This window comes from Anomaloglossus baeobatrachus, chromosome 1 (assembly GCF_048569485.1).
Source record: "Anomaloglossus baeobatrachus isolate aAnoBae1 chromosome 1, aAnoBae1.hap1, whole genome shotgun sequence".
NCBI lineage: Eukaryota > Metazoa > Chordata > Amphibia > Anura > Aromobatidae > Anomaloglossus > Anomaloglossus baeobatrachus.
This window is the reverse complement of record NC_134353.1, coordinates 725231840-725257599: the sequence shown is the minus strand read 5'-3', so window position 1 is coordinate 725257599 and position 25760 is coordinate 725231840. Positions and strand designations below refer to the sequence as shown.

Sequence of the window (25760 nt, the reverse complement as noted above, 5' to 3'; positions counted from 1 at the left end):
ATTCAAATTCAAACTACTAACACTGACCTACAAAGCCATCCATAAACTGTTTCCTCCGTATATCTCTGAACTAATCTCTCGCTACACTTCAAAACGTAATCTCCGGTCCTCCCAAGATCTCCTCTCCTCCTCTTTCATTCATTCCTCATGCAACCGCCTCCAAGACTTCTCCCGAGCATCCCCAGTCTTCTGGAACTCGCTGCCTCAACACGTCAGACTATCTACTACACTTGCAAACTTCAAACGGAACCTGAAAACTCATCTGTTCAGAACTGCCTATAATCTTCAATGACCACACCACCATGCGGAGCTGCCGCCCCACTATACTCCACCTACTGTCTCCTGCCCAAAATCCTTTAGAATGTAAGCCCGCAGGGCCCTCTTCCCTCTGTACTAGTCTGTCTATTGTAACTTGTATATGTATTCTGTATGTAACCCCCTTCTCATGTACAGCACCATGGAATCAATGGTGCTCTATAAATAAATAATAATAATCCACCCCCTGTTCATTTCTATAGTGGTACTGCAGGTACACCCACTATTCAGTTTTCTATTGGCTACGGTTGGGTACTACAGATCCACCAATTCATTTCTATAATGGCACTGGCTGGGCACTGCAGATACACTCCGTACTCGTTTCTTATAGTGGCCGAAGCCAGGTACTGCAGATACATCCCCTATTCATTTCTACAGTGGTCAAGGCTGGGTACTGTAAATACACCCCCTATTCATTTCTTATAATGGCCATGGCCAGCTACTGCGCATACACCCCTTATTCATTTCTTATAGTGGCCATGGCCTGGTACTGCAGATGTAGATTATTTTCATTTCTAAAGTGGTCGCAGACGGGTACTGTAGATCTGCAGCCTATTAATTTCTATAGTGGGCATGGCCGGCCAGGTAGTACAGAACCACCCCCTATTCATTTCTATAGTGGGAGTGGCCAGGTACTGCAGGTCCACCAACTATTATTTCTATAGTGGCTGCAGCCAGGCACCACAGATCCATCCCCAATTAATTTCTTATAGTTGCCGTGGCCAGGTACTGCAGATAACCTCTCTATTCATTCTTATAGTGGCCACAGCCAGCTGCTGTAGATACACCGCTTAATCAGTCTTATAGTGGCCATGGCCAGGTACTGCAGAGCCACCAACTATTTATTTCTATAGTGTCCGTGGCCCGGTACTGCAGATAAACCCTCTATTCATTCTTATAGAGGCCACAGCCAGGTACTGCAGATACACCCCTTAATCCCCTTAATCAGTCTTATAGAGTGGCCACAGCCAGGTACAGCAGACTCATGTAATGAGGCGAGCAGCTCTGACTGTTTTTTGACTGAAAAGGACATGGAGACTGACATTACACAGGATGGTGCTGCCACCTTGTGGACAAGTGCTGAAATTGCTCGAGGGGCGGACACTGTAAAATCTGATCCCCTCCCACAGACACTGGTTGTATAGGAAAAAAGTGTGGGAAAAAGGACACTGAGCCACTGGAGCTGTATCAGAGCAGACCTGCCTTGGACTGCCCTCATCACTGAAGTGTGAGGGATTGCCAGAACTGCTGCAGATGTGATACTGGATTCAAGGGACCTCCAGACCGTCTCCTTCCTCCATTCCAAGAGACTGTAAGCTAGTCCTCTGGCGAGAGGGCTGAAGATTTCCCCATCTCTGCTCCTTGGAGTCGCCGCTGTTTACCCGGAGTCCAGGCCTGCTACATGGGAGCCCTCCCTCCTTGTGTTTTGGACTGGTAATGTAACCCATAGAGCAAGTCAGGGACAGAATTCTTGTTTATCATTGCTGTTTTTTTTGTGTTCTGTGCCGTGTGTCCGAAGTTAGAGACCCGGATAGCAAACTCTGATTATGTGTGCTGCTAAGCCAGCTGCGTGTGTTATTGAGATGTTTACCAGTAAAGAAATGTACCCTTGCATAAAATCTGAGCGTGGGGATTTTGTTGGCGCAGATTATGGGAACTCAGCCGCGGTCTTACCCGCGGCCACTTCACTCACCCCCTATTCATTTCTATAGTGTCCGTGGCCCGGTACTGTAGATCCATGCCCTATTCATTTCTATAGTGGCTGTGGCTGGGTACTGCAGATCCACGCCCTATTTACATGAATACAGTTTGGATCCGCAGTACCTTGCTGTGACTACTACATTTTTAACGAAGCAGCAGTGTTTCGGCAGCAGCTGAGAACATGCGGCCATCACTGATATCCTATGAGGATATGCCAGCAATAAAAAAATGGTGGCCAACCTCTAATGTTTAGTGTAGAGATAGTTGCTGTTTAGTTGTAGAGATAATCTGACAGTACACACAGTGTAGTATAGAAGTGAGCATTCTTTGTTGACTGGCAGACCTTGTTTTTATAGGTCATATTGCTGCAGGTAAGGGAATGTTTCTGATATTTTAATATTGGAATTGCTATTTAGGCAACAGTTTCTATAGTCTTTACCATGTCTTAAAATGTTCACTTTAAAATAGCTAGTGAGCTCATATAATTCTTTAAAGTGGGGCTTATAATAAGTATTACCAGTAAGATCCTACTAGGCTTCATATTTTTCAAACTCTTTCATGTATTTTTAGGGTTAAGCTTTTTAGCACAGATTAATACAGCCAGTCCTGATGTGCTCTCGCTGCCTTAATTAATGTATGATGTAAATTTAGGACCTAATTGGTATTAAAACATGTTCATAATGAAGACGAATTTTAGCTTCTCCAATGTGGATTACATTATTAATGATACCTACACATAATTCAGTTACGAGGGCCTCATTATAAAAAATATCTCCAGTTTAATGAGCACCAAATAAAAAGCCGCCTATAAAAGTCAACCCTTAATACAGTAATGTATTTTTCAGCACAACACATAGCCCTAAAGTAGATAGCTTATAAAATAAGATCCCATTAACAAATCCTCATTCCTCCACACTGATACCCCTTGGCCCCCTTTTAGATTTCAAACCTAAGCTTTGAGGATGCCAGGCTAGACCCCAGGGGTGCAATGAACAGGACCCCATCATTGTTAGGATTAGTGGAGGTATCAGATCACATTACCTGTTATAAAGTGATGACATATCCTAGCCAATATACTGTCACTTTATCATATGGAAATAACTGATGGTGGAATATTGTGGATTGTGTACCATTTTGTGTGGGTTAATGTTTGGGCGTGGTTCCCCTTTCCATTCTGTGTTCCTTGTGTGTACATTGTCCTCTTTGCAGGTTTAATCCCTCTCCTGCCAGGCTTTTGTTCCTAAGTTAAGTCGGGGGAGGGGGAGTGGGATTCACCCAACTTCTCTGCTTACCTGGGGGGAACAGTCAGTCTTTTGGGAACTTGAAAAGAGAAGGAAGAAGATTGAACCTCTGAGGGAAGCTGTGGCTTCCCAGGGAGACCTGAACATTTATTTATCGCTGTAAACGTCCGGATCCGCGCAGTTTCAGTGCTATCTCTGGGCCGGACCTGGGCGCCGGATTCCGGGTGCACGATCCGGAATTGGCAATTAATAAAAATGAAAAAAACAATAAATAAATGAGCGTTTCATACTTACCGAGACTAGGTGTCATGGCGGCACACTGCTTCCGGGTCGCGCTTTCACTTCCTGTGCTGTGCACGCAATAACACAGCTTTCAGTGTTTTCCCCACCCACCGGTCGTCCTCTCAGCTGTGAATGGTTCCTGGCAGACGTGCCCCCCAGCCTGTGACAGTCTCTGCCGCGGTCATCGCTTATCGTGGCTCAGTAATAGGCTGCACTCAGAGCAGGCAGTCTACTCTATAGCTGCTCGCTCTGACATGTAGCAGAGCTGGATGTGTCGACGTGGGACTTCTCCCGTGGATTACGTCGGAGCTGCAGGGTGTTTATAACTTAATAAAGAGGTGAAGCAGTGTGTGTTTTGTACTTTATTTCAAATTTAGGATTGTTCTCTGTGTTTATTTACTGTCACTTACAAGTTTGTGTGATGCAGGTATCTGATAGACGCCTGTGCCATCACACAAAGCTAGGGTTTAGCAGCAGCTGTGTGCCGCTATTAACCCCTGCTATTACCCCGACTGGCACAGCATCACTCCTCAGGGAAGAGCCGGTATCGCACACCGGTATGGTCACATCTAATAGATGCAGCACTACCGGGCAGCTGTGGGCTGAGGATATACCAGCCCCCAGCCGGCGTTATCTTAGCTGGGGATAAAAACTGGCGGGAACTGCACGTTGCTTTTTTCTAATTATTTATTTAAAAAAAAAAGCGTTTTTTTTCTACGCCGCAGTCACACGTGTGAGGAACTCCCACGTGTCTGACATAGCAGAACAGCTGCACACTTCTGACAGGAGTGTGCAGGTGTTTCTAGGTACATGCACGCTCATGTTCAGACAGCAGCAGGCTGTGGCGGATGATGTCAGACCCGCACGAGTCTGACAGCGCATCACCGGCACTGCTGCACACTTCTGACAGGATTTTTGCCGCGTTTTTTTGCCAGGAGGTGTACATTTGGTACTGAAATCGTCTGCACCAGCTTTTAGCACCAAATTTCCACCTGCCAGAAATTTGGTGCTAAAAGCTGGTGCAGACGATTTCAGCACCAAATGTGCACCTCCTGGCAAAAAAACGCAGCAAAAACAGCGGCAAACAAATTGCGTCAAAACACCGCGTTTTTTTGCCAGGAAGTGTAGATTGGATGCAGGAATATGGTGTAAAAATATCAACATCAAATTTGCATCCCTTGGCCCCCCCCCCCAAAAAAAAATAAAAATTCTGCCAGCAGGTGGAAATTTGATGCTGAAAGCTGGTGCAAACGATTTCAGCACCAAATGTGCACCTCCAGGAAAAAAACCGTGGCAAAAATCACGGAAAAATAACCGCGGCAAAAACCGTGGCAAAAACATTCCGCCAAAACACCGCGTTTTTTTCCAGGAGGTGTACATTGGATGCAGGAATATGGTATAAAATTTCAGCACAAAATCTGCATCTCTTGGCCAAAAAAACTGTGATTTTTCTCCTAGGAGATGCAGATCTGTGAACTCAGTAACCTCCACCTGAGGTCAGGTTACCTGCGATCACAGATGAAGGACCGTGGGAATCTCCAGCTGTGACCGCAAATGACCTGAGTGACATCACCGCTCAATGCGCAGCTCATTCATTCTCTGGAGCTCACAGAGAGCGGTCGGTCGTGCCGCTCTCTGTGATATTCAGATTAGCAGAGCTGAAGCGGCGTGGGACTTCTCCTGTGGATTACGTCGGAGCTGCAGGGTGTTGGAGGGTTAATAAAGTGGTGAAGGAGGGGATGTTTGTATGCTATTCCAAATAAAGGATTGTTCTCTGTGTCTGTGTTTATTTACTGTCATTTACAGGTTTGTGTGATGCAGGTATCTGATAGACGCCTGTGCCATCACACAAAGCTAGGGTTTAGTAGCAGTTGTGTGCTGTTTTTAGCCCCTGCTATTACCCCGACTGGCACCGCATCACGCCTCTGGGAAGAGTTACCACCACCTCTACCGGAGTGTACCGCTGACCCCTGAACCATAGATGCCCCTGTTGGAGTGTATAGCCTCCGGCCTTTGTCACCAGGTTCTCCTACTGCCTTCTCCAGAATGCACATTGGAAGGAGCACGACACAGAGGAGATGTTATCGATGTGGGCAACCTGGGCATTTGCAAAAAACTTGCCCTGCTGGTCAATTGAGGAATGACCTTGCACTAAATTGACCTGTTTATTTTCTACAGCCGAACTACCATCAAAGGAAGCATTTACAGGAGGTTATACTGGATGGACAGAGAGTCATTGGATTTTGTGACTCCTGGGCATTTCTCACAATAGCTGATCCACGAGTGGTTCGGCGAGAGTCGATACATCATGGACCAGGGATTGTTATTTGAACTGGCTGGAAGACAAAGGAGGAATATCCCAAAGGCGACTGTAGATCTGGACTTTGGCTTTGTGATCAAGAAAAGTGTGGTTGGGGTGATTAGTGGCCTGCCTGCAGATATTCTCCTAGGAAATGATGCGGGAGATCTACAATGTCAATTTGTGGGTGCAGGAAACACAGTTTGAGTGAAGGAGGACACAAAGGAAAGCTTGTCCTTCCAACCCTACCACTGTACAAGGGACTATCTACAGCTTCTCCATCCAATACAAGCGTGGAAGCCAACACCAGAATGCTGATGAACTGTCCCAGCAAAAAGAATCATAGACTATCCACAGCTGAGCAACATGGACTTAAGGGAGATGGCCAGAGGTCTTTGTAGATCTCATGGCATGCTCACTTATTTAGAAGGAGGGAGAGGTTGTGATGGTGGAATATTGTGGATTGTGTACCATTTTGTGTGGGTTAATGTTTGGGCGTGGTTCACAGTCCATTCTGTGTTACTTGTGTGTACATTGTACTCTTTGCAGGTTTAATCCCTTCCCTGCCAGGCTTTTGTTCCTAAGTCGGGGGAGGGGGAGTGGGATCCACCTAACTTCTCTGCTTACCTGGGGGGAACAGTCAGTCTTTTAGGAACTTGAAGAAAGAAGGAAGAAGATTGAACCTTTGAGGGAATCTGTGGCTTCCCAGGGAGACCTGAACATTTATTTATCGCTGTAAACGTCCGGATCCGCGCAGTTTCAGTGCTATCTCCGGACCTGGGCGCCGGATTCCGGGTGCACGATCCGGAATTGGCAATTAATAAAAATGAAAAAAACAATAAATAAATGAGCGTTTCATACTGGACTAAGTTTACCCTCTTTTTTGTGAATTATCTTATGGACCGTTTTGATTTGCTTGGAAAAAATGCTCTTTGCATTGTACCACCATCTCTCTTTCTGTTTATTGTGTGATATGGGAGCAGGACCCAGTGACAATAACCCTTTATGGTATGTTTACATGGGGTCAAAATGCTACAAAAAATGTAGCTATTCAGCAAGAAACCACAAGGACAGCCAAAGTGGCAAATCCAGCCAAATTCTGTGGATTTTGATGTTAACAATTATTCTAATAGCAGTATCTTATCAGATCTATAACACATACGTCCCGATTGACTACTGCATTTTGCAACTTTTTTTACTCTTGTATCTGGTGTTTTTGCCTTGTTTTCATTTGTGACTAAACTTTCTACATTGAGCCCTGTTTATGTAAACTGCACCAAAAAAACGCACTGTGTGCACATGGCCTTACAATCTATTTTATATACATTCGCCTGGGTTTCTGTAGTGGAAATGCCCTCTTGTCCTCAAATAAAGTGATTTAAAGGCGCAAATTGTATGTCATTTAGTGAAAAGCGCAAATAAATTCCAAAACAGGTCAAAGACAAAAATAAATAGCAGTTTATATTTTGTGAAAAATTTCTGAACTGTGTGCACTATTTTGAAGAATTTGGGTTAAAAAAAATCAAGAAATACCACGAAAAAAAAAATGGAAAAGTAGTGTAAACCCAACCAAAATGATGAATTGAGCCTAAAATGCTTATGCATTAAACCGTAGGGTAATCTGAATACCGGTACTTATGTTAAAAAAACCTCTGGAGTATAGCCTTCCAACTTCTTGTATGACAGGTTGCGCCAGAGCTTGATATTTGATATTTATTTACAATTTGTAAAAAATGCACAAAAAAGAATAAAAATAACAATAGGATTTTACACACACATAATGAATGGAAAACTTATACATCTTGTGAGAGGCAGTTATTGGGTTAAGGTATGAAGATGATGAAAGCAAAAAATGACTCTTCTATGCATCTATTTCCCAACAGACTGGACTGCACATGTTCCTGCTCAGTTCTGTGCCGCCGGTTTATCGGCAGCTGTAGTCAATGGTACTTGCTTCCGTCACTAAGTAATTAAGAGGAGCGTGGCCATGGTCTCTGCCTTATTTATGTGCTGAGCAGATTAATGAAGGGATAATAACAATGGTCCTGGAAGAGGAAGGCAGATTCAATGTCTCTGTAATGTATGTAGGTGTCATGGTACTGTAAATGAGATGAGTCTTTTGTAGCTTCACCTTTGTACCTTAAGACAATAAAGGCAGAGGATATTAGAGACAGTGATCCAGAGATCATAAGGTTTTAATTTAGAACTGAGATTATAAAATGGAAGCGTTTTAACTATAGTGAAGAACCAACATTCCTGTGGTTGCTCACCAAATCTTTCAGCAGACATAAATTGTTATATACTAGCATGACCACAATAGCTTCTGGCTAGACCACAAAATTGTGAAAAGCAATACCATCTGTTCTGGCAATTGCCAAATTGTCAAAGTTGAGTTGATTACTCACATTACGATCTGTCAGAAAGCAGTTAGCTTTTGGCATATACTGTATATACTGATTTCTTGTACTTAGAATTTCAATGTCTGAGTGATGTGACGGTCTTATCAGGTGATGCCCAAGAGAACACAGTCCTGGTCTTCCACCAATGAAATATTGATGAAATATGATTTACAATCCATGACATTGCGGGGGTCTAGTAATCAAAGAGGTGCCCAGGATGATGCAATACTAGTCTCGGTGCCTTACCCGGCTGTCATTGAGTTCTGAAACAGACATCACACCCAACTAGTGCAAATTTTTTTGCTCAACTCTAGATATTATGAATTGATTGACCCAACAATATGAAAATCACAAACTTCATTTATTTAATGCTGAATAAATTCTTTATGTGCATGGATTTAAAAATATCCTGCAATATACACATCTCACCGTGGCTGAAGAAACTTTACCAGGCATTGAAGCTCAATTTATCACTGCCATTTCTGGTTACCAACATTGTCAATAGAAGTCACCTACAAGAGCCGCTATGTGACTTTTAATCTAGTCCTTTCAGACAATCTAATCAGTGAGGAACTTCCCGAATGTCCGCAACAACCTTCAGTTGTCAGAGGACGTGTGTGGTGGGTATCTTGACTTAGAACATGCCTAACTTCGGCCAGGAGAAAAGCTGCAGACAGAAGTGCTTGGCAGCTACTTGTCTCTTCTTTCAATTAAAGGGAACCTGTCAGGTGCAATATGCACCCCGAGCCACAAGCAGTTCTGGGTGCATATTGCTAATCCCTGCCTAACAGTCCCTGTATCTAGTAGCATAGATAAAGGGATCTTTAGAAAAAGTATTTCTAAAGATTCTTTATAATATGCTAATGAGGCCAGAGACTAGCCGCAAGGGTGTTAATTCCATTGGCTAGTCAACCCACTTAGCATGTTAGCACGCCCATGGTTTTCGGCTCAGTGCGCATAATCAGAATGTCCCCGGACTTCCGGTCATGCACACTACACCAGTTTGAAGCCGGGACGCGTACACCAGGCTTCATAGTACGCATAATTGGAAGTCAGGGACTTCTGATCATGCGTACTGAGCCGAAATCCAGCATCGGGGGTAGTGGCAGAAGAGAGTGGTAAGATCGACCATACCTCTGACACTGCACATTCATTAGCATGTTAGCACGCCCACAGGGGTGTGCTTACATGCTAAGGGGGCTGACTAGCCAAGGAAAGTAACGCCCCTGCAACTAGTCGCTGGCCTCATTAGCATATCATAAAAGATTTTTGGAAATACTTTTTCTAAACATCCCTTTATCTATGCTAGTGTATACAGGGACGGTTAGGCAGAGATTAGCAATAGGTACCCAGAACTGCTGGTGGTTCTAGGTCCATATTGCACCTGACAGGTTCCCTTTAAGGTTGAAGGAGATTGCTATCATCCAAACACTTTCATATACATATGGCGTCTTTAAAAGTTTAGCTTTCCCCCAAATTGCTATGACTCAGCTATGCGAGAGTAGACTAGATATTTCCCATATTAGAACAACTCAGCATTCTTGTAGAAGCATTGAACAGTTTAAGATTAAAAAGACAATGACCAAGTAACAAGTTCAGAGCACAGAATAGGAATAAACTAGCTAGGTCAAGCAGTTTATTAAGACACTTACTAGAAAGCTCCACTGCACCTTCTCTGGAGATACTGAAGTGACATCAGATTTAAAGGAGCGGGTTTTCTCCTCTAGGAGATGGATCTGGTTGTATGTTCTGTGTTGCACGGATGGTGGTAGGCACTGGAGATCATTTCTCAACTGCTGAGAAAAAGCCAATATAGAAGCATTAGGCAAAAGAAACAGATAAAATTGGAAATTATATAGAGGCAAGAATAATCATTTTTCTTTGGGCTTTTGTTCGGCTGTCTGAGAATCAGTGAGGACATGGGATGAACCACTGACGGACACACACAGAAAAGGGGCCCTGTGCAAGAACATTATATGGGCTCTTTGTTGTCAAATAAGTCATGATAATGCAAAATTCATATTGTTTTGGAGGTAAAAATGGGCCCGCTGACCTCTTGAACCCCTGTGTGGTTGCACAGGTTGCACCAATGATATGGCCACACCTGGATTGGACTTCTAAAAGGCAGCTCTGGCTAATAAAGCTATTAGTTTGAGTTTTTCAATCTTAGATTCATAAAGCATATCAACATGTTACGCCATAAATGTCTAATAGGTGAGAGTCTCAAATCAACGGTCCTTCTCTATTGAGTAAACACAATTTTCCTGACACTTTTTAAACCAGGTGACGTGGCCAGTGGAAGTCACCTCTAGATACAAGTAAAATGGAGAGGTCGCCTAAAGTCTGTACAGTTTTCTCTAGTAATGTCTATACGAGTTAGAGAAACAGCCAGACAATCTTATTACCTTTATGTGTAGTTTATGCCTGAATGTGGCTTCCTGTTTCTATAAGATTTATGTTACTTGAAGGTCTAGTGAGAGAATGGGGACCATTACTGACCTTTTTGTGTTTGCCATTTTGGAAAACGTTGAAACTGTACAGTTAATCAATTGAGATTGTATCCCATCCCAGGTCAGTTTTGTGGTATTTCTATCAATTGTGAAATAGTTGCAACTATCATTATTTCCAATGCAGATTAGTAATTTACTGCAAACACACAGCAATATTTTACACTCTATGATGGAATGATCCACAAGTGCAAACTCGATACAAGCATGTTGTCCTGTACGTGAGCTGTAGGGTGCAGAGCCATAGCTGGTCATTACTTTTAATTAGGATTACATTGGCAATTCTTTTTTAAAAGGCAAACTGGTGAGGTGTGGTTTTGATGTGACCACTATACTGAATAATTAACTAACGATTAATATTTCAAGATAAAATCCTCAATTAGAGGAGTAGATAACATGATAAAAGTACTTAATTAGGGACTAAAGCTGTTTGTACAGATTGGATAAATGTGACCATATCCTGAAAACACTTTTAGGCTCTGCTCGCATATTATTTTTTCATTATGTTCAGGGTATGAACTAGGAAAGTTACAGATATCTTCAACAAACACATATCAGAATGTGTGCTGACATACTGTACCTTAGTCTTCACTATACAGGTAAAGTGCAGCAGGAATACGGTGAATTTAATGTGTCAAATTTTTAGGAATTCACATAACCAAGCAAATTTAAAAAAAAACCAAAAAAAACAAACTGGTGATTCACTTGTGAATCAACCAAAATATAAACCACTATTTTACACATTAGTCATGCCTCAGATTTGATCCAGCAACCTCCTGTGCTGTGGTTCGTTTCCCTCTCCAATGAGCCAGTCAGGTTTGGTTGTTGTCCTGGTTCTGAACACTTTATCTTGTGTGGACACTTTCTGTGTTCATTGCCTTTCTACCAACAAGTGTTTCCTGTTGTGTAACTTAGTCTACCCTATCAGGTGAATCTATTTAAAACCTCCCCAGGCTTCCATTTTCCACTGTTGATATTTCTGAAGTGGACCCTGCTTGGTACGAGAGCTTGATTTTCTTGTTACTTTTGGTTTACCTTATTTACTCTGCAACTTCCCCCGCATTTTTAGGAGGTATGTGGAACCCTCGATGGCTGCTTAGGAAGTGAATGTCTGAGTGGTCATCTTTGTTATCCAGTTAGGGCTGTTTCAGTGTATGCAGGGGCCTTTAGGGACTGCACAATTGGGACCTCTAGTATGTACAGGAATTGGGCGGATCAGGTGTAGTAGTTATAAGTAAGACCTTATTTTTCGTTATTTACCATGTGCACACTTTTGTGCGCATAATACATTGCATGAGCCCAACAAAGCGCAGAAGACCTCAGGTGGGTTCCCACTATTGTTATGCAGCTGTCAAATCACATGGTGCAGCGCAGTCCATCAGAAGTGACAGAAGCAGGAAATTGAGCAACCATTTTATGGTTAACTTGGACCATGAAAGGAAATCACAGATCTCAGCTTAGCAACAGAGATAGTGAGGGAAAGCCATAAAACATTAAAGAAACTGTACAAATAGTGTGTGGCATCACAACAGTGAGGATTAAGCTGGGGCCACATGGGGATTACTGCGATCCCCTCGCATGACACTCGGCTCACACTGGCAGTACAGCAGAGCCGAGTGTCATATGAGTGTCACTGCGACTGAGGTCCGATCGTGCGAGCGGACCTCAGCTGTGGGGGTCAGGCCGACACTGAGGAGGGGCGGGGCGGCGCTGCAGAGGGGAGGGAGGGATTTCTCTCCCTCTCTCCTCCGTAGCAGGCTATTGCCATTCTCGCCCTGCACTCGCGGTACACCGGTGTACCGCGAATGCAGTGCGATTTTTCTCTCGCCACATACACTTGAATGGGTGCGAGAGAAACAATGATCGCATTACAATCGCAGCATGCTGTGATTATTTTCTCGGTCCGATTAGGGCTGAGAAAATAATCGCTCATGTGTGCTGACACACAGGCTAATATTGGTCTGAGTGGAATGCGATTTTTTATCGCACTCTATTCGCACCGATTTTCATGCCGTGTGGCTTAGGCCTTAGTATGTAAGAAAAAGACAAAGGTTTTGATTCACAGAGAATCGATTATTTATAAATTGAATTTCCTTGGAAAATGTGATGAATCTAGAGAATTTGAATTTCTAAAGATTCGCTCATCTGTATCAGGCATCCACTTAACAATGGAAGCACATGACACTATACGCCTAAACCGTGGTATATGTAGCAGCATTTTATACTGGAATACTTTAGAAAGAATGAGGTGTGAACAGAGTCCTATGGACATGGGTGCATTTTAAAATGCAGACAATAGTAGAAATTAGGAATGATTATATTTGATCTCTTTTTTTTTTGTAATAAACAAGAGGAAATAGACTGTAAGCAACACAATGTACTGCCTTTTCTGGGTAAATAATTGCTATATACATTGGAAGATCTCTGTACATGCAAAACATGACCTCTCCATAGACTAAACAGGCTCAAAACATTCCAAAAATGTTGCTATATTCAGGTGGTAGGTGTCCATATTTTTTTTTCATTATTTATATCCATACTCATTTGCGCTTTTCAATTCTGAGGAATCCTCAGAAAAAACTTATACTGTGGAGATTGGTTCTACATTGATAAATCATTATCATTATTTTCAAAATTATAGATTTGTGGTAACAGGGTAAATCCACTAGAGGCAGAAAGACCGCAAAGAACACCCCAAATCCGGTTATGTAGCAAACCTGCATTAATATCCGCATGTGTAATTCACCCAAGAGCAGATATAGACTGAAGAGGACCCCAATACAATATATGGGCCCTTTGCAGTCCAGTAGCTCCTCATAATTGTCACGCTCCCGGTCCAACCGCGCCGCCCACCACCCGTCGCTCCAACTCCTGGGGTCCCCGCTCCCCGTAGTGCAAGCTCTCCTGCTACCCCGTCCATACCTTTTCCCCGTCGGTCCCGGCTCCACGCCGCACACTCACTGCAGACCCCTGCGCTCCAGCGTCCTGCCTCTCCTCCTGTGGTCTCTGCTCTTACTTCCGGGTTGCAGTCCCCACACATGCACACTAGAGGGCGCGCGTGCACTCACCTAGACTTAAAGGGCCAGCACAGCTGTCTGGGATTTGACTACTAATTAACCTTGGGTATTTAAGACTTCCTATTCCCCATGGCTAGTGCTTGTTCAATGCCAATGCGTCCCTCTAGCTTGTCTCTTGTACCAGTTGTTCAAGTCCCTCTATGCCTGTGCTTTGTGTAACTCTGACTCTGCTTGCAGATCCTGAGTACCGTTCTGAGCACACACTTCAGCCTGATCCCATTAACCTGCATCAGTCTCTGCTCCTGGACATCAGCCTAATCCCTGTGACCTGCACCAGTCTTCGGTTCTGGACTTCTGCCTGATCCCATTAACCTGTACCTGGTTCAGATTGGATCCTATATCTATAAGACTCTATCCAGTGACTCTTGCTGATCCTGGCTTCCGTGCATCCAGGCCCTCTGTGGTTACGCCCGACAGTCCCTGTATAGGGGTTCGCTCGAGGCGGCGTCGCTGGTGAGTCTGGTGAACGGTCCCAGTGGGTCCACTCCCAGGACTATCCTTACAATAATGCACAATTCCGCCAGCTTTGGAGGTGGTATTGAGCCCCTTTATCCCCTGGGCCCATGTGCAGCACGCCCAATTTGCCCAATATGTCTGCTCCTGATTTCACCCTTCTGCACTAGAAAATCAGCAACATAGGCCAATTTCCATTCTATGTGTAAGTATCTTCATTGTTTCCCACACTGCTATGAAATGCACACAGTCATGTAATAACTAACTCCCCCAGGGAAAACAAGTGAGATGAATATGGTCAAACAAAAATAAAAGAGAAGTAATTTATGTTTTCATTCTAAATGCCAGTCCTTACTGGTGTCTTATGGATGTTTTACCAATGGCTTAATATTCTAAACAAGGATGCACACAGTATGATACTGTAAGCAAGGCCAAACTATTGTCAGTAACCAGCGTTCATAAATCTCATAAGTTATTCTTTAACAGCCAATAAAATATTGTGACACACACACAAATTTACTGCAGGTTTAGTATTGATCCTCGTATTTTATGCACCTTATGTGAAGTGTTTACTGCATCTGTGCTCACGCAACAGGCCTGCTCCCTTCACCAAGCCTGAGATGGTGTCTTTTATTTATTCATAACCCGTGCGTGGAGCAGGTTGGCTGTTTAATATTATCTCAACATGTAACTAAATCCCTGGCAATGTGCAGGGGGAAGGGCTGGGCTCAGACACAGAACTCAGACATCTGGAATACAGCAGTACCTGAGAGTCTCATTGTTGTGCCCATCACTCCATCATATACTGTGGGTAAATCTTCTTTACTGTGCTGCATTGTAAGACTTGGGACAATATTACACATCATGGACAATTAAGTATTTGGTAATGTGTACCTGGAGTAATATCATCCATGGGATCATACTTAATGTTGAGCAAGCGTTCACTGCCAGACGTGTGCAGGTAAAGGGGAAAGCCAGGTGATGGCCGGCAGGGCTCCACTCTCCTGTCACAAATTGATGTTGTGCATGTGTACTGCCCCGGCTGGGAGTGCGACACTTACTTGCGTCTTCTGCGGCTTGTCCACCACCCCGTCACCGTCGTAGATGTAGTTGCTTAAAACATCACAGAAGAAGTTTCTTTACAACTCAAACACAAACTCTTTTTTGGCACACAATCTTCATGAGGGACACACCTTCAGGACAAACATTCCAGGACAGACATGCCACTTTCCTTTTGCATTACCATTCTGCTGCCGCTGTTCTATGGGGTAAATTTCTGTTTAGCCCTTGCCCTGGGTACAAGCCTACCAGCAGCCAAGTCGGACGTCTGCTCTTCCCTGTTACTTATCTTTGTGGTTTCCTGTGTTTTTAGGATGAAGTATGCAAGAACATACTCAGGAGACATAACACAGAACACACTCAGTAGGAGTAGAGCAATCTGACCACCTCCTACACAAGCACCCCAGTGAGAGCTATTAGCAGTCTCTTAATGGCTCTCATTGGGGCTAAAACATTTTCAGATGTAGTGTGTCAAAAGAAAAAAAAACGCCCTTCCTCCCTCGAAAATGCTCTATTTGGCTGGCTGTATGTGGGCAAAGAGCTGAGCTACCCAATCATTGACTTCCATTGTACTTGTTACTTGAGTTGAGCACTTTTAGAGTGTCTGACCTGCTCGACTCGACTAGCAAGCACCAGAACATTTTATTTTCTCGCCCAGCTCTAATCATACTCCTATCCTAGAAAAAGAAAAATCACTTGTCTGCCAATTAGAACTTGGGAAAGTATGGTATTTTCAAGTACATTTTTAGTGAATAAAACTGCAAAGGAACATCTCGATAACCTTTAGGTGACCATACACATTGGTAGTAATGAGCGAGCATGCACAGTTCGACACTCAACCATCAGGATGCTTGAGATGCTCGGTACTTGATCTAGTATCTTGCTAGCACTCGACTGCACATAAAGAGAGAGAGGGAAGGAGAGAGAATTCTTCAGAGATTCCCATTGACATCCATTATGCTCGGTAGTTGGGTTGAGCCCATCCGAGTGTCGGACCTGTTGGATTTGAGTACCAAGCACTTGAGCATTTTCGTACTTGCACATCACTACACTTTGGATAACTAACAGCTCAATGATCATCTGGAAGATATTCGGCCCATCTTCTCCTCAAACAGATGTAAGTATTTTCAGTGAAGAGATGAATAAACTTCTGTGGTACAAGACACAGGACTGGGTATGCTGAAATCCAGCATGACTGAATTTTCTTTTTTTCTCACATCTACCATCAGGGGAGAGTCAGGACAGCATACACATTGGATAGATGTGAGCAGTGTTAAGGCTGCTTTACACGGTACGACCGATTGTGCGATTTCACAATCGATCGTACCCGCCCCCGGCCTTTTTGCGTCACGGGCAAATCGCTGCCCGTGTCGCACAAAGTTAGTAACCCCCGTCACACATACTTACCTCTCGTGCGACCTCGCTGTGGGCGGCGAACGTCCACTTCCTGGAGTGGGAGGGACGTTCGGCGTCACAGCGACGTCACACGGCCGCCGGCCAATAGAAGCGGAGGGGCGGAGATGAGCGGGACGTAAAAATCCCGCCCACCTCCTTCCTTCCACATAGAGACGGCGGCAGCCGCGGGAGGCAGGTGAGCTGCTCATCGTTCCCGTGGTGTCACACGGAGCGGCGTGTGCTACCACGGAAACGATGGTCAACTAAATCAAACGATATTATGGAACCTAGCGAGCAGTACCCGACTCACGATTTGTGAGCGATACTGCGTCGCTAGGAGGTGTCACACAGGCCGGCATCGCCAGCGATGCCGGATGTGCGTCACAAAAACCGTGACCCCGACGATCTATCGCACGATAGATTGTCTGGTGTAAAGCAGCCTTTAGTGTTAGGGGTGCAGGGGTTTAGGCTGGGAAATTTCCAAGGGCTTTCATCTCCAATACTGTGCACCTAGTTCCAAACATTTGCCTAGCACCCAGGTCCCCAGGGGAGATCCGCTTTGAACTACTATTAACACAATGCCATGGTTCTGTGTGATGACATAGCATAGCACCATCTGTTCTGGGCCGCTGACTTCATAGGCAAGATGTTGCAGGATCAGGGTAAGGTGAGTATAAGTTGTATTATTTTTTAGAAAAAAATAGATCCCTCTTAGCAATTAGGGAACATTTTGCAATTAGTAAGTTCTTTTTGCTACTATGGGACTGTATTTCAAATTATAGGGCACTATTCCCTTTTAGGTGGCACAAAAGTGGGCATTTTTTATTATGCACAGGCACAAAGCAGGTTGGTATTACTGCTTTTTTGCTCTCAAAAGGAGGCTTTAATAATAAAAATAATACCTATTTTCTCTCTTAGGGCAGTAATAAAACTCGATCTGTGTCCATATTCTATAAAAATGGTAATATGTCTTATTACTTTGCAGGGGGCACAAAGAACAAAAAAACAAAACAGAAAAAGTGAATGACCACTGGATTTAACATCACTGCAATGAGTTATATGGTCTGCGTGGTCTTGAGTAGTTTTATTAAACTTCATGCTATAGCGGTATTATTAGGACCTTTCATAGTGGTGTTATCTGTAATATTGCTCTTGTATTGTAACTGTAGTTTATAGTGACTATGCTGTTGGCTAAGTGATCAATAGTCCAGTTTGGTATTGATAAAAAATATAAACTTGGTTGCAGTCGATCATGCTATGATCCATCAATAATTATAGAACAATAGGGTTGGAAGGGATGTCAACGGCCATCGGGTTCAATCCCCTGCAAGTGCAGGTTTTTCAAAATCATCCCAGCTATATATTTATCCAGCTTCCGTTTGCCGATTTCCGTTGGAGAGCTCACTACTACCTCCCGTGGCAGCCTGTTACACTATTTGGCAATTATTAATAAAGGTGTTTTCTACTTTTAGAAAAAATGGACTTCACTGCTCCTGCAGTCTCAATGTTTTGACTGCAGCAGTGATGTTACATGGATAGCTCACATTACCACTGCAGCCAATCACTGAGCTCAGCAGCTCATCCAATATAGAAGAGGTGAAAACTAAAAACATGAGAATTTAGCTCAGTGATTTGCTGCAGCGGTGATGTGGGTTGTTGATGTGACATCATTATTGCAGCCAAAATATTAAGAGTGGAGCAGCGTCTGAGATCTGGCACTGGATCCAAGGAGTAGTCATGAGCGAATAGTAACTATTCATGTTCGGATAATGCTTACAGAATATCAGGTACTATTCTAGTATTTGCCACAGCAAAAAAAAAAAAAATGCTTTTTCCCCATTAACTTGCATTAGGTTCGTTATTTGTGACGAATACTAGAATAGTACTTTGGGATTTGTTACTAGTGATGGGCAGGCTCGCAGGTAACTGGGACCGGCGGGTCCAATCAGGTTAAAAAAAAACGTCGGTTCTGGCCAGACACCAGTCCCCATAGAAGTCTATGGGGACCAGAATCCGGCAATTAAAATTGGTGGTATAAGGGATAGGGAGATAGGAGCAAGCGTGCTATACTTACCAAGGCTCCGGCGCTGCTGTAACTGCTCCCATGGTCTCTCTTTCACTTCCGGGGCCAATCATTATCTTCATTGCATATGCACTGCTTTCCCCCCTGCCCACTGGCGTCTGTGAGTGATTGCAGTCAGACACGCCCCCACCCTGAGTGTCAGCGTGTCCGCTGACTACGTCCAATCATGACACTGTGTGCATCTATCGTGGCATAAAAATATATGAAAATATTTGGCGTAGGGTCCCCAATATTATGATAACCAGCACAGATAAAGCATATGGGTATAGGCTGCAGCTCCCAGCTGTGCGTTTATCTTGGTTGTGTATCAAAATAATAGGAACCGCATGCAGTCTTTTTTTTTTTGTCTGTTTGTTCTTTACATCATTTAAATAAATAATTTAAAAAAACGGCGTGCGGTCCCCCCCAATTTTGCATGATAAAGCCAAACAGCTGGTGGCTGATATTCTCAGGCTGGGGAGACCCATGGTTATTGGCTTCCCCCAGCCTAAAAATAGCAGCCTGCAGACACCCAGAATTAACGCGTCCCGATTGCCCTGGTGTGATGGCAATTAAGGCTATAATGGGTTAATTGCAGCTCACAGCTCACTTCTGTCCATGAGACCCCCCCTATTACTAATCTATGTAAGTGAAAGTAAATGAACACAAACACAGAAAAAAATTGAGGGGGACCGCAAGCTGTTTTTAAAAAAAATCATTTATTTAAATAATAATAAATAAATATATATATATATATTATATAAAAAAAAATGATGCACGGCTGGGTGCTGCAGTCTGTAGCTGTATGCTTTATCTGTGCTGGGTCTCATAAGATGGGGGGACCCTACCCAAGTTCTTTAATTTATTTTTACAGTACGATATAGACCCACAGACAGGGTCTGTGATTGAAAGCATCAGACAAGCTGTCATTCAGGGTGGGAGTACGTCTAACTGCAACCAATCAGAGACGACGATGGGCGAGAGAAGAAAGGTAATGATGTGCTGCCCCAAAAGTGAATGAGCGGCCGCGGGAGTAGTTACAGCAGCGCCGGAGACTCAGTAAGTAAAACCCACTTGCTTTATTATTATTTTTCTTTATTTTTTGTATTTCCCGAGTGCCGGATCCGGATCAATACTCAGAATTCCCTGGGAATTCCAGGCTCAGCACTCGAGTATCTTTCAAACCAAGCGGGTCCGGACTTACAGTCTAGGTCCGCCCGTCACTATTCGTTACAAATAATCCAAACACGAATAGTTACTATTCGCCCATCTCTACCAATTAGGCCTAGTAGTATCTCAGTTTGTTATTTTATATGACAGGAAACATTTGGGTTTCACTTATCTAAAAGTAGAAAACTTCAAGGTACATGAGGAGTATATAAAAGCTGTCCTTAGGAGAACTTGTCCCTGAAATAAGGAGAATGGAAGATGATAAAATAATTTTATCAGGATAAGTATATTTTACACCATTAGATGCAGGGGGAAAGTGAACTTGAATACTGATAGTAGAGAGGAAGCAACCCAGTCTTCCAGATAAGGAGGAGACAGACTTCATGTAGGCCACGGATCATTCCACTTGTTCCCAGGTAAAGTAATTACATGATGTTCTAAAACTCTGTGACTGCTGGGGATATTAAGAGCTGCCTGCGTGATTACCCGCTGTTATCTGAAACAAACTGACCTCCTGCATAACATCTGCCTTAATGCCATATAAAACATGACAGGCAGCTCTATTCAGCAACAGCTGTTACCGTTATATTAAGTTTGTTACTTCAGCACTGCAAAATCTGCTTTAACTGAATATTTTCCTATATTGTTGCTCAAAAAGAAAAAAAAACCTATTGAAGTGATCCCCATTGCTAAATAATCAGACTTCCTTCCTAATAATAATCTAGTCATTATCCTTGATGGAGCAATTGTGTGTCATCTACTGAATGTGCACATAATGGATCACATCTGTTCTGATCTGTTATCTTGTTGCCCTCAGACAATTATGAATAAACTTCTGAGAGAACGGCAAAAAAAGACTGCGAGAATCATATTTCACATTACAAGTTAACAAAAGGTCAAAAAGCTTGATACTTTGTCACTGATGACTGGATCTGAAAGCTGAACTGCTATTTAAATATTTATAGGCAGTGTTGTGAGAGCAGTATACATACTATTGCTTCTAGAGGTCTGTGTACCCGGATTAAGTATTTGGGATATAGCTGCACGCAGGCCTGGCCTGGTCCACAGGAGGACAGGTAAATTCCCCGGGGGGCCTCTGCGCAGGATACACTTGATTCATTCTATACAGACCAAGTGTCTATTTATTCTTTCAAGAAGCTACCCAGTTTATTGCCATATAATTAGAAACATAAGGATAATGTTATATTTGCAAAGTCAAAGTTAGAGGTGGGTCCTTGGCATCCCAGTCCGACGCTGCCTGCACGGTCCAGCATATTGTAAAATGCTGTAACTAATAATCATTCCTGTAAATTAGGGAAATTTGTGATAAATTGTTTTAGCCCCCGTCACATTTAACGACTTACCAGCGATCCCGAAAACGATGCGACCTGATAAGGATCACTGGTAAGTCGCCGGTGAGATGTCACACAGTCAGACCTTACCAACGACGCAGTAACGATCAGCGACCTGTATAAAACGATGAGCGACCTGTATAGGAGGTTGTTGGTAGGTGTCAAACACAGCAATTCGTCCTGCCCAATCGAAAGATCTGTAGAAACCAAACTGTGCAAAATCTTTAATTAATAATTTTTAGCCCAAAGACATGCATTTAAATTAAGAAAAACAAATTGTACCCCGATGTGTACAACTTCAATACCAAAGAAAATTGCAAAGGCTGTCACTTTTGCAACAGGAATGGCAAATTGATTAAAGTCCTACTAATCAAATATATATAATGTGACGCCCCTGATTTTATCAGGGTCTCACAGGAAACTGCACTCCTTTTCCTTATGGTGCAGAACTCACCCTCCATGGTTCTGGGATCCTAACTATTGGTATTTGCTTCCATCAGAATTCAAATCCTAGCCACACCTTACACCACACCCTGTCAAGCACACCAGTGGGTGGTCTAGCTGGAAAAGGACCACCCGCCTAGCAGTCAGGCAGGCTGGTGGGAGGGATTATAGTCAGTTGAGTAGTAGCCCTCAGAGAGTAAGGAGCTAGGGGAGTTGTAGCTCCCTGGAAGACTTTGGCTAGGTCGCAGATGGTAGTCTGGGACCGGAGGTGTCGGAGGCCCGGTCGCAGGGTATTGGAGAAAGGTGCCCAGATTTAGCTTTGGAGAACGGTTGGCACCGGAAAATCTAGCAACCGGACCGGTACCGAGCACGGCGGGGTACTGGACCCTAGATCAGGGAGTAGTTTCACGCAACCTGACAACCTGTGGAGGATAGTCTCTTTATGAACTTTCCCTAAGAGCTCAGAGATCGAAGGCACCAACACGAGGGGGATAGGGCTTTCCAGTTCATGCGGCCCACTGAAATCCCAAGTGTCAGCCATCGAGAGCACAGCTCCTCTTTTTACTGTAAATGTCGGGAGCGGGACCCCGACAGCTTCAGCCCAAGGGGTCACTCAAAAACGTCTAAACACAAGTGCATGGAGGCAGGCCCAGGACCATCAGCAATACCAACGGGAACGGATTCCTGGACGAACTCCCCAGAGTGGCAGCGGCACCCAGAGACTTGGTTTACTCCTGTGTCAGTTTACTTAATGGTCGCACTAACATCCACACGGTCTGAGTGAGTACGCTGCTTCCTCCCCTGCGTCCTGCCTGCCGCATAGCCTGCACCACGCTTCCCTACACTTCCACCATCCAGAGTCCCGGGGCCTCCCCTAGCCGTGCAGGGAACGTCATCTGCCTGCCCCACTCCATCTCCCCCGGGTACTCCCATCGGCAGCGGCGGTACTCCCCTTACCGTGAACCACGGGTGGCATCACGAACACTAATCCCCTGTAAATAGTCCCCTTTTATTTTCAAGTGGCCGCAAGCCCCCGGGTCCGGAGGCGCTCCAGCCACAGCAACCTCGGATCCAAGCAGTCCGACTGCTGCAGGGGCGGTACATATAATACTTTGTTTAAATCCACCACAGACTCCAGTCAAGATGGAGATCCTGACCTCTTCCCATGCTGAGTGTGTTGCCTGAATTATCAGCTGATTGGCTTGTCGATAGCATTATGGCAGGACCTTTTAAAGCTATGACTGATGTTCTCTTATATGTATTGTTTTATTTGCCCCAGATAAAATCAGGCCTTTGAAAGGAATATCTGCTCATTCTACTGCAGGAGAGATTTACTGTTACATTGTATTCAAAAGGAATCGTCCTCCATATATATGGCATGAGTCCATCAGAGGCGCTGCTTGTTAAAAGGAACTTGTCACCAGATTTTTCCCCTATAAGCTGCATCCAGCATCAGTAAGCTCTTATATATATATCTAGAATACTGTATATAAGTGTCCAGGCCGCACTGTATAACGGAAAAATGTCCTTTATTATACTCACCTGCGGGGTGGTCGGATCCAATGGGCGTTGTTGCTCTCGGGTCCAGCACCTCCTGTCTTGTGCAGTCGCCATCCTCCTTCCCAGCCCCGTGTGGATGACGCGTCCTACATCATCCACAGAGAGGCCTCCATTGCGCTCCTGTGCATGCGCACTTCTATCTACCCTGCTGAGGGCAGATCAAAGTATTGTAGTGAACATGTGTGGGCGGTTTTTGACCTTTCCTCACACCTGCGTATTACAGTACTTTGCTCTGCCCTCAGCGGGCATGACCCTATAATCTAAGAAAAAGACTGATGGCACTTCCTTTCTAATGTGAACAGGTGCAAACTGAACATAAAACAGAACAAAAAAGAGACAGTTTCACTCTGTAGTGCTAAGATATTTGTAACAATAAATATATGAATATAGACATGCATTACTGCTATGAAAACAAAAAAATTAAGATACTTAGTACAGGGCAGATCAAAGTGTGCATACACAGGAGCGCAATGGCGGCCTCTGTGTGGATGATATAGGACGTGTCATCCACACAGGGCTGGGAAGGAGGACAGCAATTGCAAAACATAGAGGAGGCGCCGGATCGAGAGCAGTGACGCCCATTGGACAGGAGCACCTCCTAGGTGATTGTAGAATGTAAAAAAAGACCTTTATTATAGAGTGGCCTGAGCACTTCTACACAGTATTCTGGAATGCTGTATATAAAAGCTTACTGGTGATGGCCACAGCTCATAAGGGAAAAACCTGGTGACAGGTTCCCTTTAACGTCTTTACCCTCTGGCTTATAGAGTGAAGTCTCAATAAGAAATCTCTTTATGATGGCTCTGATACATGTTCCAAAAAAACTTCCAAAATGTCTATTTTACTAACGGTGTATTTTCTGACATTACAACAATGTCTAGAAAAAATTTTTAGGAAAATTATGAGTGACATTTGTAGGATTCATATTTTAGGTGCTATACCCATAGACTGACAAAGGCACCTGAGTTTACCTCCTTAAGAGTTATTTTTTTGTCATAGATTTATATGAAGTTTTAGGAAAATAAGATTGTGGCATGTTCCAATGGATGAGGAATTATTCATGTATTCTAGGGCTCCAACTAAATGAACCATTACACAGTTGTCCTCTGACAATGCCTTATAAAATTTCATTGGTGTCTATTATCTTACACATGGGGCAATTAAATCATCTCTTTTCAGCTTTATAAACCTAAAGTGATCCTGTCATTGGGATACAACCCTAAATTATTGTATGTGAGTTAATAGTCCATATATTGGTTGAAGAATTTAACTTTGACATGTTAATGAAATCCAGCATTGAAATTTTAGTAGCAAGTACAGGGGCAGACACTACATTTCTAGCTCTCCTGCCTCTCACGATATTTCCCTGCCCGATGCCGACCTCTGATGGACAGCTCACTCATCTCTACATGACCAACCTCCACTGGCACTATCATTATTCTGGGGTTGTCTCTTTGGAGGGGGGCAGTGCATGAAAAGTAACCTCCTGATGACATTGTGAGAGCCAGACTCTTGATCTGAGCATGTGCCATTCCCTTTAAAGGGTACATTCGGGAAGATAAAAAATTGTTTTCATGGCCACGCCTTATAAACTATAGCGATAACATCTATAGTGTTGTTCCCCATCCTGACCGTTCCTGCAGTTCAGTGACACTTGAGCTTGGTACTCTCGCTCCCTTCTGGGATGTAACATCACACATCAGGGGTGTGGCCTGCTCCCTGCTAGTACCTGCCAGCCCGTGATATCGCCTATCTAGTCTGAGAACAGGAGGCATGGCCTGATCCCTGCTAGTAGATGCCAGCCCCCTGATAATATCTGCTTTATAGTAAATCTCTTGTCACTATCCTTTGTTAAAAGCAAAAACGTATGTAAGAATTTAAACAAGCACTCCCTACAAAACTTTTATTCCTTAAAGAAGCACTCCCATAAAAGTTGTTATCCTCTTAACATATTGCACTCATCATATTATATAGCACTATATACTTACAAGTGATCATTTTGCCCTTCTACACAGTTAATTCTTATCTTTTCCTTTAGGTCTTTGACATCACATGATTATAAACAGACCAGCTGGAATCCTTCTAAGCTCTGTGTAGAAACAGGAAGTCTCTCTTCTCTACATGAATCCTTCACCTCTTCAGCTCCTGACCCAGCTGCTCCACTCCTCTCCCCTGCCAATGACTTTGCAGTGATGACTCATGCAGGGGAAAAAGTGACTTCCTGTTACTACATAAAGCTTACAAGGATTCAGCTGGTCTGTTTTTAATCATGTGATGTCGTAGACCTAATGGAAAGTAGTAGAATTAACTGGGTAGAAAGGCAAAATGAGCAACTGTAAGCACACAGTGCTATATAATTTGATGACTGTGCTCTGCCGGCATTCACAGGAAGCAAGTCATGACAGCGACAGGGGTCATCAGCTGACCTGCCGCTGTCGTGGCAA

General features: G+C 43.8%; 1 protein-coding gene across 20 annotated transcripts in view; it reads right to left on the bottom strand.

The window, feature by feature from the left end:
* Positions 1–25760, bottom strand: part of RIMBP2 (RIMS binding protein 2) — an 877394-nt gene that overhangs the window by 491033 nt on the left and 360601 nt on the right. For 16 of the 20 annotated variants that reach the window (XR_012725119.1, XR_012725121.1, XM_075322225.1 and 13 more), the window contains one exon: positions 9890–10033. Coding sequence is in view for 16 of the 20 variants with exons in the window: in XM_075322225.1 (XP_075178340.1) it covers positions 9890–10033 (144 nt within the window). In the remaining 4 variants the exon portion in view is untranslated. The remainder of the gene's footprint in view (positions 1–9889; positions 10034–25760) is intronic. The other 4 variants (XM_075322217.1, XM_075322253.1, XM_075322316.1 and 1 more) reach the window with 1 other exon arrangement.